The following is a 19,535-nucleotide window of genomic DNA, read 5'->3' on the forward strand; positions in this document are numbered from 1 at the left end:
GGGATGGTCTTGAATTTTTGTGTCGCTTGTCTAATGGATAGAATTATTAATTTAACAAGGGTTGCCCTTCAATGGGCAACACTTCTAACTTTTGACTTTAAAATTTTCATGGGGAAAACGGAGGTCAAAAGTTAAAGACCACCCTAAAAAGTGTCATATTTATACAATTTTTTCTTTGATGAATATACACTTCTAATAGGAATAACTCTATATATTATGTTTTAAATTCTTTTAACACAACCCAAATGCAAAGCTTAGCGGACAAGGGGGTTCAAAGTCTTTATAAAGTCATTGGTTCAATTCCCACTAGCTACAATCTTCTTTTAACTTCTTCTTTTTTAACCCCCTTAATAGGAAATTCTGCCTCCGCCTCTAGTCAAGACTAAATCAAATATCCCTCCAAAAAGCATCATGTTTCTACAATTGTTTTTCTTTGATGACTATACTTTTAATAGGAATAACTCTTGAAATGATTCTCATTGTACAATCTAAAAGTTTAGATATGTATTATAAATAAGAAAAAAGATTACTAAAAATCTCACTATTTATTTATATCACCACAATTTATCGCCTATATATGCAGACCATACACCATCATAATTTTCTTAATCTTCTATCGTCTTATTCGATGAATATATCTTTAGGTAAAACACTCAACGAGAATGCAATCACATGACATTGAAGAACAGAAACTGAAAACAAGAAGAAAGCAAGCCAAGCCTAGTGCCTAAGTAGTTCTCTATGGGGAATTTAGTCGAGCAGAAGGTTGGTGTCATAAGCAATGCCAGCCTTCCATTCATCAGGAAGAACATCGGCGAGCTGCACCCACTTGACCTCACCAGAGACGCTGACTTGAACCCTGAATGTGAGTGATCCTTTTGGTGGATTTGGCATGTCCCATACTGCTCCATATGCCTTTCTCATCCCCCTCCATTCCTTGCAATCAGCCTGCACAAAATTTATGGGTTAAGATTGCTAACGATAAATCCGCTATATTTTTAAAGTTATTAGTTCATATCTATTAGTATTTATTTTTATATATAAATAAATACTGAGTTAAATGAACCCAATAAAGTAAAGCTGCATCCGGTCGCGGACACACAAGACTTCTATACTATAAAAAAAATTTCTTCCAATTACTGATAAAGTGCTGATGCGGCAAGTAACATGCCATAACTTTGCGCTGGAATCTTAACCTTACGGTCATTTGAACTTTTAGAGTAATTCATGCACAATTTGTTACTTTAACTTAACCAAAAAAAAAATGCGACTTTACTATTACGGTGGATAAAGTTCAATAAATTATGAGGGAACACACCATAGTCTATCATTAACTATTATTAATATCAGGACGGATCTAGTGCATTAGTTTCAAGTTCCGTGAATTCAGTAATTTTTGTGTAGATCTTGTATTTGTATTGAAAATTTCATCAAATATATAAGAATATTTAGCTTGAAGACCAGTACGTTAATCCAATTATCATTGTATATTAACTTGAGATTTCTGTAAAAACCCATAAACTTAAAATTTTGTATTCGCCTCAGATTAATACTATCACTAATTTGGTTTAGAAATAATATATATATATATATATATATATATATATATATATATATATATATATGTATGTATGTATGTATGTATGTATGTATGTATGTATGTATGTATGTATGTATGTTTCAACGTCAAATGCACCACTTTGATAGATTGGGACAATGGCCAAATAGTTAGAAAACCTACTGTTTTCATGAACTTTAATCATTAAATTGTAACCATAATAACGGCAAGGAATCCTGCGATATTCAACGTCAACAACTCCATAGGCCAATAAATGATTAGCCATTCCTTGACTAGCCATTTCTGAATAGGCACGTACACTTAGTATAAAATCTGTATGGTCTCCATCCCCATAATCTGTCACTACTATTTTTGTACCCTCGTCTGTGCAATGACCTGCTATCTTGCACCTAACCTATAGTTTGTAATTTACAGAAACAAAATTAAATTATATGAAGAATATCAACATATATAGGAAACTAATAAAGTGCCAAAATAATATAGGAAATGAAAATTTTGTTTCTTTTTGGGTCGTTTTTTAATCTTTTTATGGTCTCTGGTGGAATTAGAAAGACGTGCGAAATGGTGGTATTTTGATCACCAGACTACAACTCCAATCTCGAAAAAATAGAAATTTTGTGAGGGAAAGATGAAATTAATTTTCATTCTTTTTTGTGATTTTCTTATCTAAATATGGTCATAACTTTACCGGAAATCAAAAATGAGAATGCATGAACTAATATTTTGATTCCAAATTTTAAATAAAAAATTTCACCAAAACCCTTTTCCACCCTTTGTAATGGTTAAGTGGGTGTCGCTTTCATTGCTATCTAAAAGTTCAAAATTGAAAGGCTTATTATTATAGTTACTATAAAATACTTAAGTTGCTTATTACTATTCTCTCCGTTTATTTTTAATTGTCCATTTTTTACGTTGCATTCCTTTTTAAAAAAAAGTAAATAAACTATGTATTTTATAATTTTAAATACATAATAATGATAACATTTCAAAAGGTTTTAAAAAATAATTTATTAAATAAATAGTTAATGATTAGGATAATACAGGAGAAAAAGATAGTCTTTCTTTTAATTTGTGGACAAGTAAACATAAAAATATACTTTTAATAGTGGATAAGTAAAAGTATTTACGAATATGAAAGAAGAAACAAGCGGCACAAAAGAATATATAAAAAAATACCTGGTAGCAAGCACCACAACCAGTTCCATTTTTGTAGAGTCTAGAGACTCCACTCACTTTCCCATCATAAATTTTCCTCCCATATTCACCAAATCCACATGCTCCGCCTGTTTTATGTTGTAACAACCACACTTTTAATTACCTTAATTATACCATAATATAAGAAAAATATCGCTTTATAGGCATACAATACGAGTTATGGAACATACGATACGAGTCTTCTAACTATTAGCAACATAATTTTACACTTATAGTACAAAGGTATTTAACTCCCGGCTCTGTGTGTGTGTGTTTACCTTCTGGTTTATGATTTTTGCTGATTTTGGTGCATTTTAGCTTTATAAATATATCACTTAAGTTGGAAATGACTATTTGATGATGCGGGTACAACCCATTCTTAACCTGAGCAAATTCAATCTAAAACACGTGTTTGCTGGTGAAGCCAAGGATTTTGCAAAGAATATTTAAGGTTTAATATATATCTATACATTTTTATTTTTGATCTACATAAAAATGGCAGCTCGATGCACAAAGCATCTCGCATTCACACAGGGTCGGAGAAATGGCAGCAACCCCAAGAGGTGTAATGTAAACAGTCTACCCTAGCGTAAGCATTAGTGGTTGCTTCCACTGCTCGAACTCGTGACATATAGGTCACACGGAGACAACTTAACCTACATACATAGTATAATTTTCTATATATTCAATATAACTTCCTATGAAGGATGTTCAACTGAATACACTTCACTATATGTGGCTACGTCACCACGTTTGCCAAAAATGCTAGTGCAGATGATAAGAAGAGAATGTTAAAAAAGAAATAAAATACATACTAGGGGTTCCATAGCAATCGGGGCTGCCATAATAGGTTGCTCTAGTGTAGAGGGAATTGGCTTCTTCACAATAGCAAATTGCAGGAAAAATCAGTGTCACTAGTAGAATAATGCAGTGGTTTTTGAGTGTTATTAAACTCATATCTAATGTTAAAGTTCAAACCTACTTAGACAAATATCCAAAAGGAATATCAATCAAGATTCTAAGTAAGAAGTGGGATGTGAAGTGTTGAAATGAAAAGGCTATATATAGTTGAAGTTTTGAACTATTGAAAGCAGCCATCGAGGGTATTTTAATTTTTTAATTTATTTATGTATTATTTTTTTTCTACATGATTTATTCCACTAAGGAAGAGGAATTCGAAGCAAGTGGAAGATGGGGTTAAGTACTTAGACTTGATACATTATTTTCTGTAGAAGAAGACATCTGTATTGACTCCAAACGACCATTTCATCATGCTTTACTCCAACTTAATGGAATGTGATATAATATGAAAAGTAACAAAAGGCATAATTTATACAAATAACTAGGTATGTATAATTATTTCGTACTAACAGGGCGGCCCTTCCATAAAGCAAGTAAAACAATTGCTTTAGGCCCCACGTTTGTGGGGGACCCATTTTTTATTGTACCTAATAGGTTATGTATAAGTTTTAAAAAAGTTTTATGAAGTGAAAAAGTTCGATTTCTTTTTTTTAACAAATATTAAAGGTGTTAAACGAGTGGGCCGGGCCGCTACTTTTTGGACCCGTATGGGTTACGGGCCGGACCGGTTACGGATTGGTTCTTAACGGGTTTAACGGGTTCGGGTTCATCCGGGTAAAAATTGAACCGTAAGGGTTACGGGTTGAGGGGACCGGGCCGGGTTTAGTGTATTTTTTAATTTTTTTTGTATTTTGAATAACTATTGTAAGTTATATTAATACTTTGTATTAATTTAAAGATTACAAGTTATATTAATACAAAAGTATTAATATAAATTGCAAGTGCTACATTTATTTCAAAATTCAAAATTAAAGTTTGCATTTAAAAAGTAAATTAACAAAAAATAGTAAAACTAAATTTTCATGCATAATAAATTAACAATACTTCAAATTAATCTAACAAACTAAAACATTAAGCATAAATACGTCTAATAATTTTAAAATAACACAAATTGTCTTAAAATCTTAAATACGAATTTCCGCAGGACGCTCAAGACAATACTTTATATGCCTCCTTAAACTGCATGTGCCAGACTCTGAACGAAAATTTAAGACTTGACCACAGTTCTTGCACTTTACTTTCTGACCTTCTTCTTTTTCTTCTACCACTTCAAAGTGTTGCCAAACATATGAGCACACTCTAGAAGTACGAGGCATGATTTAAATTGAATTGAGATTTGAGAATTGAGAATTGAGAATTTGAGATTGAGACTTGAAATCTTGAAAATTGGAGAATGAGAGAATGAGAGAAATTGAGATTGAGAAATGAGAGTTGAGTGAAGAAATGAAGAAGAGGGAGGTATATTTATAGTTTTAGAGAAGGTTAATTTTGTAAATTGAAAAAGGGTTAAAAATTTTAAAAAAAAGGCTATTTGTGCAATATTTCTGTTGGCCAACGGACCAAAACATGGTCTGACCGTTGCCAACGGTCTGTGGGGCCCACCAGTTCGAAAATTTTAAATATATATATATATATATAGCCATTTGAACCGGGCCGGTCCAGGCCGGTTAACCAGGTAAGAGGTACTATTCACTCTACCGGGTTCAACCAGTTCCGGTTACCCATTTGGGCCAACTAAACCGAGCCAACCTCCCCAAACCCCCTACCCAGCCCCCTATTACCGGTCCGGGCTGGTTCCGGGTTCTACCGGTCTGGGCCAGTCCGGAACCGGTCCAACCCAGCCCGTTTAACACCTTTAACAAATATAGAGAAGAAGGATTTGCAAATGCTAAGATTTTTGCCAAGGAAATTTACTCTTGAAATGAATACAACAACAACATACCCAGTATTATCCACACTGTGGGGCCCGGGGAGGGTAGTGTGTACGCAGACTTTACTCTTACCTTGTGAGGATAGAGAGACTGTTTCCAACGGACCCTCGGCTCAGGATACACTTGAAATGAATATCGAACCTAAATTTCATAAGAAATGTGTGATACTGGAAGTAACAATTTGATGAGAATGTTGATAATGAAATCTCATAATCTTTCGAAGAGTCCTTTAGAGGACGGGTTATTCACATTTCATTTGATGGAGCGAACTAAAAGCTAAGCAGTGGAAATTTTAAAAATTCCCCGAAAAAAAAAATAGAGATCTCTCCTACGTTAACCATCGATTACTTTTATACATAGTAGACATGGTTATTTTTTAACTTCAAAATAGATTTGAGCAATTTGAAGCATATGAAAGTATTTTTGATTTTCTATTTAGCGGTAAAAACTAAGATCACTAGCTAGATGATAAAAATTTAAAAAATATATTGCCCTTAATCTTGAATGTTCCTTAAAGCATAATAATCAATTTGATATTGATAGTTTAGATTTATTTTCTGAATTAAAAGTATTAAGGAAAATATTACAATTAGAAGATAAAAAATTTAATTGATACACTCAATCAAATAAAAAGATCTTATTCTTTTCCAAATGTCTATATTGCTTATTGAAAAATGTTAATAACTCAGGTTACCGGTGCTTCAGTGGAAAGAAGTTTTCAAAATTAAAATTAATAAAATCTTACTAAAGATCAACAATGTCTCAAGAAAAGTTAAGTGGATTAGTTATATTGTCAATTGAGAAATACTTATTATGAGTTATTGATTATAATAAAATTATTAATAATTTTTTATTTAAGAAAAGCTAGAAAAATAGACTTCAAATAAATAAATAATTTTTTTTAAAAAAAAGTTAAGGTCCCTCGTAACGTTTGGCTTTAGGCCACAAAATTCGTCGGGCCGCCCCTCCGTACTAAACATTTATTTTCCAATTAGTTAACTCATTGTGTACCTTTTAGCTACCACTTGTACCTGCTGTTCTATTAGTGACAACAATAAATATCTTTACTTGCACTTCTGATTTAAACAATTTAATGACACTTTTCATCATAGTCACATAGTTTTTTTTGTTGTTGTGGTAAATATGAATTTTATTTATCAAGGGAAAATATGAGCAAAACAAAGAAAAACCCCCCAAAAAAAAAAACTTCTTGATTGGAAATTATTGCATATTCCTCAAGGTCTTCATAGCTATAACCAGCAGCTTCAAATGTCCACTTTGCCTTCAGTAGCCTCCTCATCACCCAATGTATTTTGTTCATTTTAAATCAGTAAATGTATAATGCCATTGTACCGACTTTTTTGCAGTAACATATTCGTACTTAATGTAAATATAAATTTAATTCTATATATGGAAAATGACAAAGGGACAAAATTGCTCCTGAACGATACGAAATGGTATACATTTGCCCTTCATGTAGCTCCTAAATTATATTGATTGGTTAAGCTAGTGAATAGGAAAGTATACGATCGTCACCACTATCCAGATTGCTTTTTTCCTGTTTATCCTCCTATATATGTGTCTTAGAATCAGTAGTGTGGCGGCTAAGAAATAAAATCATAAAAAGAAAAGTTGGAAGAAACTGGACATTATAATAAGATAATATCTCATTGTTTAGTACCGTCATAACCCTTGATTATGTCATAACGTCTAGTACTAATTTACATTATGAAAAACGTAATCATGACGATTGCCCACGAAATCCTATCCCTCCCAACTATGTGTTTCAAACTTTTGCAAGCCAAATTAACTTGAACAAATCGACATTTGGCTCAAAGCTAGGTTATTTTACAAAACATTTGCAAGTCATTCAACTAAACCCAAATGGTATAATATACTTGCTTAGAGCTTAAGGTGAAAGCAGATAATGAGATTGCAGGTGTGAAATAATACGAATAGCAAACCAATAAGGTAGCGGGTGAAGCAGCCCACAACAATTATAAACACTTTTATGAAATTGCTGCATAATAATACTATTATTTATTTATCTCTATATGAAATAGCGAAAGATAAAGGCATAATGGAAGAAAAAAATCTATATAGGCGCAGGACTAAATATAGCCTTAAGCTTATGGATTTTCATGAACCAAATATTTTTTGTCCAAACTTTATTTTTGTATTAAGAAATTTACTAAATATATATAAATATATAATATTTGACTGTGAACCCAATTATTATTGTATATATAACTTGAGGCCGTTGTAGGAACTCATAAACTTCAAATCCTGGATCCACCCCTGTATAGGCAATACAAATTATTTAAGAATATGTTTATGCTAGTATGTCTACTTAAGGTCCTATGCTAGGAGCCTTTTAACCTTATCGGAGAATTTTATGCCAAAAATATATATAGTCGACCTCAAACTTGTTTGGAACTTAAACATAGTTATTACTTATTAGTGTCGCATTTGTTCTAACAAGGGATATGAACTTGCTTACTAGGCAATATTGGATTAAGTTGCCAGGTCAGGTTTATGAGCAATTGGAATACTAAACTACTTGTAAGAACTCTAATGTTTGGTTCAAACGCACTAAGAACCTGTCTAATAAAGTCAATGCTCTAGTCATATCTATCCAGTGAGAATACGTAGAACTTGATTTTTTTTTTATTTTTTTTATTTTTATTTTATAAAAGAAGTACAAAACCAGACTCAAAATCTGGGGGAAAAGCACTCAGCTTCTTATTTATTTCGTTAACTTTTGCTTGGCTACTTGGAAGAACCTTATTTGAATACATACTCTATTAAAATTTGGTAGGTGACTTCCAATATTTGTCATCAACTTGGAGTTATCAAAAGCATTATTATTTGATTGGTGTTCCTCTAATCAATAGCATTTTCAGTTGTACAATGATTACTTTGATTAGAGATTACCATACAATAAAGTGACGATGTAAGGAGCATGTGTAACTGACTAAAATTTATTGATGACCGTCAAGTGATAACAATTATAAACAATAATTTACATGTTTGGAGATTTTTTATTTTTTTGTTAAAGTGAATGAAATGAACTTAGGACTTTTAAAGTATTTATACATGAAAAAGAATGAACAACGAAAGTTGAATGAAGAATTAAGGACTTTGTTCTGTAAGGTATTTTGGAGTTTGAAAAATTATTAGGAATAAAATAGTAGAAATTTTGATGAAACCAAAAGTGTTTTTAACTGAACGATTATAAGTTGCTAGTGACAAACGTGTGATATTTGACTGACCTTAGCTTATAAATACTTAAACTTGTAAGTAGTTTTTATGTTGAACAAATGTCTTTATCTTCTATCCTCTTAAGATGCCTGTTGTCTAAATGACACTTTACACATTGATGCAATAGTTACCAAGTTTTTCTATTTGGTACTTTCAGAAGTTGAAGACTCCAACTTGTCATAAAAAATCTCAGTGCAAATAACTTAAATAGAAAGGTAGTTCCATAGTACATTGTTTATCAATAGTTTAGAAATAATAAGAACAAAGTTTATTTTAATTTACATCTGGGTCGATTTTGTTTTATTCAAGTCGGAACCAAATAAATATAAAAGCTTTAAGCTTCAAACAAACTCCACTCATCTTCAAGACTATCAGATTAAGGAATTAATTAACCAATCCCACCCAAAGAAACTCTACGAAGTTAGTAAACAGTTAGTGCACCAAGGATCCGGCATTAATTAACCAATCCCACCCAAAGAAACTCTACGAAGTTAGTAAACAGTTAGTGCACCAAGGATCCGGCATTCACGCAGAGTACGGAGAAGGACCGCATATTAAGGGGTGTGATGTAGACAATCTACCCTAATGCACGCATTAATGGCTGCTTCCACAGCTCGAACTGGTCACAGGGAGACAACTTTACCGTTGCTCCAAGGCTCCAAGACAATTTTACAGAGTTAGTAAACAGTGTCCAAAATTCTAACAAGAACCTGGCATTGCCCATCTTCCCAAGTGAAAGCTTTTTAATGCAAGTCAAGGCATGTTAACCACCAAGTTACCGACCCTCTCAAATTCACATAAAAATCAAAGTAAGGAGCATAATAAATTTGCAAATCGGATCCCCTGTACTTTGTCACCACATATGAGAAGATGAAACAGAAAAAAAAAGATCAAGAAGCTGATAGTAAGCACCAAGAGCAAACACAGTACCGAATTCTTGGACAGTGACCCTAATGGGCTTGAACTGGTAAGCAAAATTCCACTTTCCATGAATGGGTCCAATCCACTATGAAAAATTATGTAAACACTTGTAAAGCTTAGAGAAATCAGTAATAAAAGTTCAAATTCAAGCTGTCACTCTTTAATATCTGCTTCATACACTTGTCTTTTTAGGATAAATGGAGAAGGTCAGCAATTATGAGCTTAGATACTTAAACAGGAAAAAGTCAGAGAGGTTATAATGAAGCTATTAATCAACCAGCAAAAAGGTAACAATCAAAAGTTGTTGCTGCTGCGAGTTGTAAAGCAAAATCCCCACCAAGTTAAACTAGAAATTTCCTTTCTCCAGATGTCGCTCTTTCCAAGTTTTGCACCAGGAAGAGAGACAATTATTGAAATGGTGGAATGCCCACGAAAAGAACTAGCAATTTCAGTTCTAGAATACGCAGATGGTCATGTAGTGTGTACCATTCAGTTAAATTAAATATGGGAATCATCAACTTTAAGTAAATGGTGGAGATGAATGAAGACTTATGCAGATGCAAACATCTGTCTGATTGAGGAATATGATGGATTGATGGAAAGTCCAGATGGAAGGTCTGAATTTATCTGCCAACAAAACCTTCGCTAGTCATTGTTACAAAAGAAAGATGGACTAAATGAAGTAATTGATTCTTCATCATTCAACAATGAATTATCAGTCTCATTGTGTCTCCACTTAAAAATTGGTGTACAGAGACTTGCAGTTGATATCATATTGAAATGTTGGAACATCTAACAACTAAACTGTCTAAGTAGTTCCAATTTTTACACACATTCTATAATCTATTTCGCTGAGCTAACACAGGATGCAGAATCTAAGTGACTAAGATCCGTACAAAACAATTACAATAGCTGTCACAATTGGGGACCTCATACAAAGTTCGAGGAAATCTGTGGATTAAAGGAGGTGCTCACGACGAGAAATAGCCTTGTTGATGAATTGCCGGTGAAAGATAGGTGCCAAAAGAAACCCTGGACCTAGAAATCAATTATCATGTTTGAGATTGCTTACTTTGTGAAGCAAAATCATATTAGTTAGCGAATTCTTACCTCAATCCTGTGGTTTCATGGCTGATGGGACTTTTGACTCCTAGATAAGTTGGGCCTTCTTCAGATCAGATATAACTCCTCTATCTTCTCTTCCCCTCTCGTTGTAGAGAACCTTTAGATATTTAAGTTAAAATGTGAACTGCAGGTCCTTTCATATCAGGAACCAAGTTAAAAAATTGATAGTTATTTCATGGAGATACCTTATCAATAATTCCATATTCTACTGCTTCACTAGGACTGAAGTACTTCGGACGTCTTATGTCCGCTTCAATCTCCTCAGGTGATTTTCCAATATGCTTTGAATACAATTTCACCTTAAAAATATGTGTAAAGTTAGAAAAATAGGCTAATTAATACAGTGCACATTTTCGATCCTGCAGAAATTTGTATCACAAAGCAGAAAACAGAAATCCTTAAAAAGTGCAAAGTTGTCCCTTGAACTTTTGTCACAGTACGCAAGCATTAACTTAACAGAAATTTTAAAGATTACCAATTCCGCTTTGACATTCTTTACTTCTTTCCTCATGAGCTCGACATCTGTTGCTTGACCCTGAAACCGAGCAATTGGCTGCAAAGGTATATATGCATTAGCAATTCCATATTTAATATCAGTCATGGTTGTGTTTGTAAGATTGCAACTTTTTAAAAGAACTCAGGGACAGGTCATAGTCTTATAGAGAATACTTTAGACGACATAATCAAGGAATGGGAAGAAAACAGGGAGAAAGGAAGACAGAAACACAAAAGGTCTCCAAATGACCTGCTTAATCATAATTGTAGATGAGGGCAATGCAGCACGATTTCCTTTTGCACCAGCTGCTAAAAGCAACGCAGCTTCTCCCCATGCATTTCCAACACAGAGAGTAAATATAGGTGGCTTGACATATCTGCAGCAAAAAGTAAAGGTGTCTGTTGCAGATTGCTACAAGAAACAAAGGAGTCCCAGAAGAATAATGCTTTCATTAAGTTCCTCAAGTGTAGCGGAAGCGAGGGCATGAGAGCAGAAATTTCAGAAAAAGTTGATGTTGAGGGCACCTATAAATAATATGCATACAGAAATTTTTATGTCGACCGTTATTGCAGTTAAAAAAAGTGCTTTAATTTTTTCACACATTACTTGTTAAACTGCTAATAAAAAACTATACAAACTGTTGAATTGTGTGAACCACTGCATCTATAAGCTTAATGTGTTAGAGATTGGACACACTAATTATTTTAGGCCCGACATGCCCCCTCACACGTAGCATGATTCTTTTTCTTAGGTTAAGTGTGTGAAAATATTTTTTAGATGGGTGGTGAGACTCAAACCAAGGACCATTGCTTGCTTTAATACTAGGTGGTGAGACTCAAACCAAGGACAATTCCTTGCTTTAATACTATGTTGAACTGTGTGAACCACCTCATCTAAAAAACTTAACTGTTACTGAGCAGACAATTTTATTAATTTATTTCAGATCCTTAATACAAACTTTAGCTGAATCAAAAGAATGGCTACAAATTATAAACTCGGATAATTAGTATGAAAAAGCAGAGTCTAAAGTTACATTTTGGTACAAGCAAGGAGCACTTAAACGTCTTGAGAATTGTGAGAGCCGCAAAATAGGAAACACAGACAGGTCATTGCTCATTCCGACTGGAGACCTACGTTTACTATTGGAATACACTGTAAAATACTACACGACTTGGGTTTAAACCACCCAACCTCTTCTTTCTGAAAATCCAAATTTTGATAAGCTAAAATATGATTCACACCTCTTACCTTGTACAAATCATCCGGTATTTAATCCTACATATTCAGCTGCCAAACTAACTTGACAGTGCATTCTCTAGTTGCTTCTTGCCATGTGATTATAACGAAAACTAGAATATGGCAAGAGTGCAAGCACAATGGCTCCAGTCCTCTGTCCAATATAATTTTTTTATAAGCTGTCCCAAATATGCTTCTGAGTGAAGATCCTTCGGAGCAAATATACAGAACCATACTTATCAGCAGATCAGCCTATCACAGCTTTCTCATTTTCTGGTCCACCTTTATCACATCAATTTATGACTTGAGAGAGGCTAACCAAGGTCGAACACTTTCACATCTTTTTTTCTTTTTTTCCCTGGTAAAGATATATTAAGAATGGCGAGTCCAAAATAACCACCAGACAAATCTCAAGCATCCATTCTAAATCTATCCTGTTGAAGAACCAAAATCCTATCTACACAAAAATCTTACCGTTCAAGTCTTTTATCACAGAATCACTACCAGAAAAACAAATTAGTAAAAAAAAAACATAAAACAACACTAAAGAGACATCTTCAAATATGACTCGAATGAGAAAAATGGATAGAGAAGCAATTTGTAACCTCATAACATCATATATAGCAAAAGCCTCTGTCTCATAACCCAACTTCTCACCACCCTGTAAAATAGAAAATCATCTGAAAGTAAGTATGATAAAAACATGTTCGAATTATACGTAATCTAAAGTAAATAGGGTTCAAATTAAGTCAAGTAGAAACTCAAACTGAGCTTACAACAGCTATATGTTTAGAATCTCATAGAACTGCCTGTATAGTGCATTTCTGAAACTAGAAATGCAGCAAGAGTGGCTTTACAATCAATTGTCAATATCACGCTCACTTTCCTTCAAGTTGGAAGAATATAAGGGTCAAGTTGGTAAAACAAAAGGGTCTTAGTTGTTTCTAACATGATCCTAACATAGATCAAGCACCGTGCCTGAAGCAATAAATTATAACCAGTTTGAGTTTATCCTCTAGCAAGCAATACCTACAGAAGAACCACAGATTAGCAACTATTAAATGGAAGAAAACCTCTCTCTATTTGATACATTGATACCAAACTTCAACTTCTTGTATAAAGCTATCTCGTTAGAAAATTAGTGAAGCGAAAATTTCAATACAACCAGCTGCATTTGACCAGAAAATCAAGGATTTAAGATAATGAAAAATACAAGGCAAAATGAAAAGAAAGCAACCAGTTTTTACCTTGGTTGTGCCAGTAGAATTTACATAAAGATAGATTGGCTTTTCCTCATCCTCATACTGAAGGTAAAGAAATTCAGCTAGTATCAATTCCGTCACTGATGGAACTAGAGACATGCCCAAGTAAACGATTCGATTCTTATACAAGTAAGATGCTAAATCTGGAGGAGGTTGCTCCCATGCACTTCCCCTTGAGAAAGGAATAACCTGTCACCAAAAATGTGCACATGTTTAGAGCAATAAAGTCACAGTACAAAATACCAATACTACTTTCTGTCACAAATTCCATCACATTAATGAGGAAAAATAGGTACATACAAAAGTGTTTTTTTTTTCTTTTTGACCTGTAGGTATCATTCAAAAGTTTGTGATTTTAACGCATCAGCTGATAACAATTGAAATAATACTTCCTCCGAGGCCGCTGCCTCTAATTTCTATTCTAGTGATCCAAAATCTTCAAGTCAATCGAGAAAATATCATCAGCAGTTAATGTAAGTAAGCCTTTTTCTCCCATATCACCAGACAATCCATCTAACAATATTTACAGCGGATAAGAAACAAAGAACCCAATGAATTGCAGGTCACTTTCCCAAGGCATATCAAACCAGTTTGAACAGAGTACCTAATTTAGCAATTGTAGCCACATAAACTGTTCCACGTTCTATTTTGCTTTATCATAGTCCTATCTATTTTTTTCTTGTACCTCTGCTATCATCAAACTCTTCAATAAGGTCTTTTGTTCAGGCCACACAGCAGCTTAAAATTCTAATGCAGCCAAAAATAAAATTCTTCAGATCAAATGGATTAGCCCTGACCATGTTAATCTTTTTTTTTCTTCTAATTTTTTTATGAAAAGGTAGGAAGTTTATTAAATAGTACCAAGAAAGTACTGAAAATAGAGCATCCTTCTATAGATTGAAGAACTGCAGAAGATGTAAAAGTGAGTCTAAATAAGAAACAATACTCTTCTTACTCCACACATAAAGTCAAACCTCTCTATAACAGTCTCGTTTGTACCGACATTTTTTAGTTGCTATAGCGAAGTGCTGTTATAGAGAACATATATTATAACATAACATGAAACATTGGTTCCAAGGAAAACTTGTCCATTATAGTGAAGTGTTGTTATAGAGGGTGACTGTTATGAGAGGTTTGATTGTCTCGGCTTTTGAAACATCCGGCCTATACAATTGAAATATCGCCCCTCCTATCACTAAAGCACCTATTATTTCTCTCCATCCTAACATTCCAGATATGCAATTAGGAACAGCATTCCACAACTGTCCACTGCCATTTGAAAAGATCTGTTTATACCAGCTGCATAGAGCAAGCTTGATACTTCCTGGCATGACCCATTTGGTCCATGTTTCCTGACAATTTCAATCTTCGAATTACCTAAAGGTAGATAAAGTTGCTGAACCTTAATCAGTGTTATAAAAAGCGTGCACTTCTCGCTTAAAGCGCCGAGGCGACGGCATAGCGCTTTTCTGCCCTAAAGCGCGACTCACATCAAAAAGCGCTCACTTTACCCTAAAAAGCGAGAAGCGAGGCGATGGAAAAAGAGCAATAAGCGAGGGTAAGGCATCTTCTAGGGTTTTTTTAAAAAAAAACTTCGCAAATACACTTACGCGAACACTCTGTTGCAAGCGACGACGGGTAAGTTTCTTCTTCTCTTCTTCTTTTTCTCCTCCTCTTCTCTTCCACTTCTGATTTTCTTCAGTTCACTGTTCGTTACCTTTTTCTCTTCTTCTTTCTATTTTTTTCAGTTTTTATTGCCCTGTTCTTGCCCTAATTTATGCTCTGTTCTTCTGCCCTAATTTATGCTCTATTTTTCTTTGTGTGCTCTGTTTTTTTGTTATTTTCTGTTCTTTCACTGTTCTGGTTCGACTCCTTAACTGTTCTGTTTTTTTTTTTTTGGTTGTTGATTGTAGTAAATTCAATCTTATTCAATGGCATCAAGCCAAAAAAGAGATCCAGCTTGGGCCTATGGAGTTGCAGTTGGCAGTAGTAACACAAAAGTGCAATGTATCTTTTGTCAAAAAATTTATAACGGTGGAATACATCGTCACAAGAGACATCTAATTGGTGGTTTTAGAGATGTCAAAGAATGTCCAAGTGTTCCGGATTCTGTTAAGCAAGAAATTAGAGACTAGGTTGAGAAAAAAAATGAGTTAAAAAATCCAATGAGCCATGGAGCATCTATGATTAATCTTCTTGATGAAAATAGTCAAATGGATGAGGATGACCTTGAAGTCAATGATATATCAATGAGGCCAACTCCCTCAAAATCTCAAAAAAAGAATTCAACAAGTGGAAGTGGATCATCCACAACCAGTAGCAATGTGAAAGGTCCTCTTAATCTTTTTTCTCGCAAAAACCAAATGAAAAGTGAAAGGGTGAAGCTATTGACTTAGATTCTTGTAGGAAGAGTTTAAGGGAGCGCGTTGAAGATGCTTTTGCCAGGTGAATGTATGATGAGGGGCTCCCTTTTAATTGTTTAAATTACACCGATAGTTTTGATAAATGCATTGAGGCTGTAGGCCAATATGGCCCAGGAATGAAGCCCCCAACCTATCACGAAGTAAGAGTTCCTTGTCTAAAAAAAGAGGTGGAGAAGACAAACAAGATTGTCGAGGAGCATAAGGTGCAATGGAAAACTTATGGTTGTTCCATTATGATGGATAAATGGCCAGCAAAAAATGAAAAATGGTCATTAATGTTTTGGTGAATTCTCCGAGAGGTAGTGTGTTTCTTGAATTTTATGATGCTAGTGACCCTTCAACCGATTCCAATAAAATGTTCAACTTGTTTGAGAAGATAATATTGAAAGTTGGACCGGAAAATGTGGTTCAAGTTGTTACTGATAACGCAAGTGAGAATAAAAACGCGGGTGACATGTTGAAAGGAGTTTTCCCAAATATTTGTTGGACTCCTTGTGCTGCACATTGTATCAACTTGATGTTTGGTGACATTTTCAAGTTAGCCCCATATTCTAGTTGAAGATGAAGAAGAAGAAGAAGAAGAAAATGATAACCAATATAATAACTCGAATATGATGACACTTCAAGAGTTTGGAGATCTTGTTGAAGAATAGAATGTTGCTCCTTTTGTGATTTTGTTTTGCATTTGCTTAATATGTTATGACTTTTGAAAATTATTCACTATCTAGTTTTAGTATTTATTATTTACTTCTTGATTTAAGAAGTGAAACATTTGCTCAATATATTATTTTTATTGAGTTCTTGGCCATTTATTTATGCCTATTTAATTTTTTTTATTTATGTGTTAAATTGTACTTCACATGAAAAAAGCGCACGCTTCGCTTCGCGCTTCTCGCTTCGGCGAAGCGAGGCCTCCTCGCTTTTTTCCGCTTCTCGCTCTCCAAAACACTGACCTTAATTGCAAAGTTTGGAGTTTAGTTTCGCAGTAATAGTTACCGGTTGGAAGTATTGTCAGACAACAATTGGATGTTTTCAAAATGCTTACGTCCCCGACGATGGGAACTCCCATTTCCTATCATCTTCTACACCAGATTTGCCTTCTGAGAATCCCTTTTTATCAAAAGAGAATCATGTGCTTGACTACATATGGACAATAGCACAATATAGCTTTGTAGCATAAACACTCATCCATGATATCCAGAGACCAAATCTCTCAAAAGAAAGCACCGATCATTAATTTCTTCCTTTTTTATATGGACTTCAATTTAATTTAAACAATTAAACTCCCTCACCATAAACCATAAAGCTCTTCGACATATTCTTGGGTGTTTAAAGTTTTGTTTGAGCAGTTTAGCATCTAAATTCAATTATTCAACCCATCCTATGTATTTCAAGAAAAGAAAAAAATCATACCAGAAAACAAAGAGGCGTAACTCGTCATCTGGTATGACGGTTTCATTTTCCTAGTTGACTAATTCATGTTTTGGATGCTTTGACATATGCAGGAGAGATCTTAACTTTTATATGCTTCTGAAGTTAGCTTAGTAATCCATTTTCTTAGAATGTTTAGTTTAGTTTACTTTTTGGATGTCTTAAAATGGTTCGGATCTTTGAATATTTCCATACATATTTTCAATATCCACTTTATGAAACCTTTTTGTGCTACTACGATAAATATGACACACAAACCAAATCGCTGAATTACCATAGTTTTGAGCTGGCCGTTTCTACAAAACTAAACCAAACAATATACTTTGGCCTGAGAGACAAACTGCCAAACTGCTAAGTGCCAACATTTTAAAGGCTATCATATCCAAACAAATAAGGCAGATGAACTTTGAGTTGCTAAATTGTTCGCCTTCTTTTTTCTATAAAGATAGTGCTTGTCAGCTAGTGGTCACTTTGACTATCCCACTGGCTATGTACTACCTCCTGCCAGCACAACTGCATCGGAACCAGGTAACTATACCCACCAAGACTTGTGTAGATAGAAAGAAATCATCCACATTTTTATTTTATTTTTTGGGACCGCTATTGAGATTTAAACCCTTGTCTCCTGTGGTTTTCATCCTAAGGACTCGCCGAGCTATCGCTGTAGCACCCCCAAGGGAGGACAACACTTATTAACAAAACTAATTTAATACTTAACTAATTTACTAACAATCACAATATGTCAAAACCAATTAACAAACTCCTCAATTCAGACCATATATCATTACTCTCCCCCCCCCCTCCCCCCTACAATGTTTTTTAATGACATGTGGTGTCCGGGCCAGCTTGGCGCACCTCACTATTCCGCCGCTACCTACTACCTTCTACAAGCACAACCCCTCCCTTAAAAAAAGCATCAACTAATGTGTGATTACCACATTTTACTAGCATATAAGTTCCACCACGATAATTCATGGACCTACCCATCACAGTAGAGCTTCACCGGAGCAACACGCCATGTTAAAATTATCATCATTAAGTATTTTCCTTGTTTGTTCAGATTAAAAAAATAAACCAATAGAAACAAAAGCTTGAAAAAAAATTCCATTTCCTTTTAGATTGTACGTCTCAACCACTACTTTTAAATTTACCAATCAGTAAAAAACAACAAATTGGAAGCCAAAGCCGGTACTTACCATAGTGACAACGCCACGTTTGGGGCGAGAGCTAGAGGAAGAAGGGCGAAGAGAATCGGGTCGAATTTTATGACCCGAGAAGTCCGCGAGTACACTACCGCCGACGAATGGGGAGATAAAGCTCGTCGATAGAGAAGATTTCGGAGACGGCGAAAAACTCAGAGTCCGTTTGGGAGCTGACGAACGGCAGCTCGCCGGTGATGATAGCCGGACTCCCGTTGCCGGTGAAAATTGGGAAGCGATAGTCACAGCTTCCATTGTGTTTGGAACTCAAAGAGAGTGGAGTGAAGGATTGGATTAGAGTCTGGGGTTTGAATTGATGCAGACTCGGAGTAACCCGACTCGCATTAGACTCCGGGCCGTACCACTTTGGGCTGATCCAATTCTCAAACAATTATGTATGGGTCCAGTCCATGAGATCCATAAGCCCGTTTACAAATGTTCAAAAATTAACCACACAAAAAATAAGAGTTTTAATTTTGGAATTTTTATATTCCTATGCCATATAGTAAACTATATTACCCTACATGCTTAACTTTTAATATAATTACCTTCTGTATACCTAATTACCATTTATGTACCATTTTAGGATTTTAATGGTATTAATTAGTCTCCTAAT

At 34.5% G+C, this 19,535-nt stretch overlaps 2 protein-coding genes across 2 annotated transcripts; both read right to left on the minus strand.

The window, feature by feature from the left end:
* Positions 1-526: 526 nt before the first annotated feature.
* LOC107790386 (expansin-like B1) lies at positions 527-3,817 on the minus strand. Its single transcript, XM_075248956.1, has 4 exons — positions 3,589-3,817; positions 2,756-2,862; positions 1,679-1,973; positions 527-965 (listed from the first exon to the last, which is right to left on the minus strand). The coding sequence occupies exons 1-4, from the start codon at positions 3,728-3,730 to the stop codon at positions 751-753; spliced, it is 759 nt and encodes a 252-aa protein (XP_075105057.1). The 5' UTR covers positions 3,731-3,817; the 3' UTR covers positions 527-750.
* A 6,600-nt stretch (positions 3,818-10,417) lies between these two features.
* Positions 10,418-19,261, minus strand: LOC107790385 (ATP-dependent Clp protease proteolytic subunit-related protein 4, chloroplastic). The gene is made up of 8 exons (XM_016612307.2): positions 18,917-19,261; positions 13,852-14,055; positions 13,210-13,265; positions 11,618-11,744; positions 11,348-11,425; positions 11,058-11,171; positions 10,858-10,969; positions 10,418-10,785 (listed from the first exon to the last, which is right to left on the minus strand). The coding sequence occupies exons 1-7, from the start codon at positions 19,172-19,174 to the stop codon at positions 10,898-10,900; spliced, it is 909 nt and encodes a 302-aa protein (XP_016467793.1). The 5' UTR covers positions 19,175-19,261; the 3' UTR covers positions 10,418-10,785; positions 10,858-10,897.
* Positions 19,262-19,535: the final 274 nt, after the last annotated feature.

Source organism: Nicotiana tabacum, chromosome 1, assembly GCF_000715075.1.
Source record: "Nicotiana tabacum cultivar K326 chromosome 1, ASM71507v2, whole genome shotgun sequence".
NCBI classification, from domain to species: domain Eukaryota; kingdom Viridiplantae; phylum Streptophyta; class Magnoliopsida; order Solanales; family Solanaceae; genus Nicotiana; species Nicotiana tabacum.

Excerpts from the sequence above, each read along its gene's own strand:
- LOC107790385 (XM_016612307.2), bottom strand. The coding sequence starts at position 19,174 with ATGGAAGCTGTGACTATCGCTTCCCAATTTTCACCGGCAACGGGAGTC. Across the intron at positions 11,745-13,209 it reads GCTATATATGATGTTATGAG|ATATGTCAAGCCACCTATAT; the intron begins GTTACAAATTGC and ends TTTTTGCTGCAG. Across the intron at positions 11,426-11,617 it reads CTACAATTATGATTAAGCAG|CCAATTGCTCGGTTTCAGGG; the intron begins GTCATTTGGAGA and ends ATACCTTTGCAG.
- LOC107790386 (XM_075248956.1), bottom strand. The coding sequence starts at position 3,730 with ATGAGTTTAATAACACTCAAAAACCACTGCATTATTCTACTAGTGACA. Across the intron at positions 2,863-3,588 it reads CGATTGCTATGGAACCCCTA|GCGGAGCATGTGGATTTGGT; the intron begins GTATGTATTTTA and ends AACATAAAACAG. Across the intron at positions 1,974-2,755 it reads GTTGTGGTGCTTGCTACCAG|GTTAGGTGCAAGATAGCAGG; the intron begins GTATTTTTTTAT and ends TACAAACTATAG.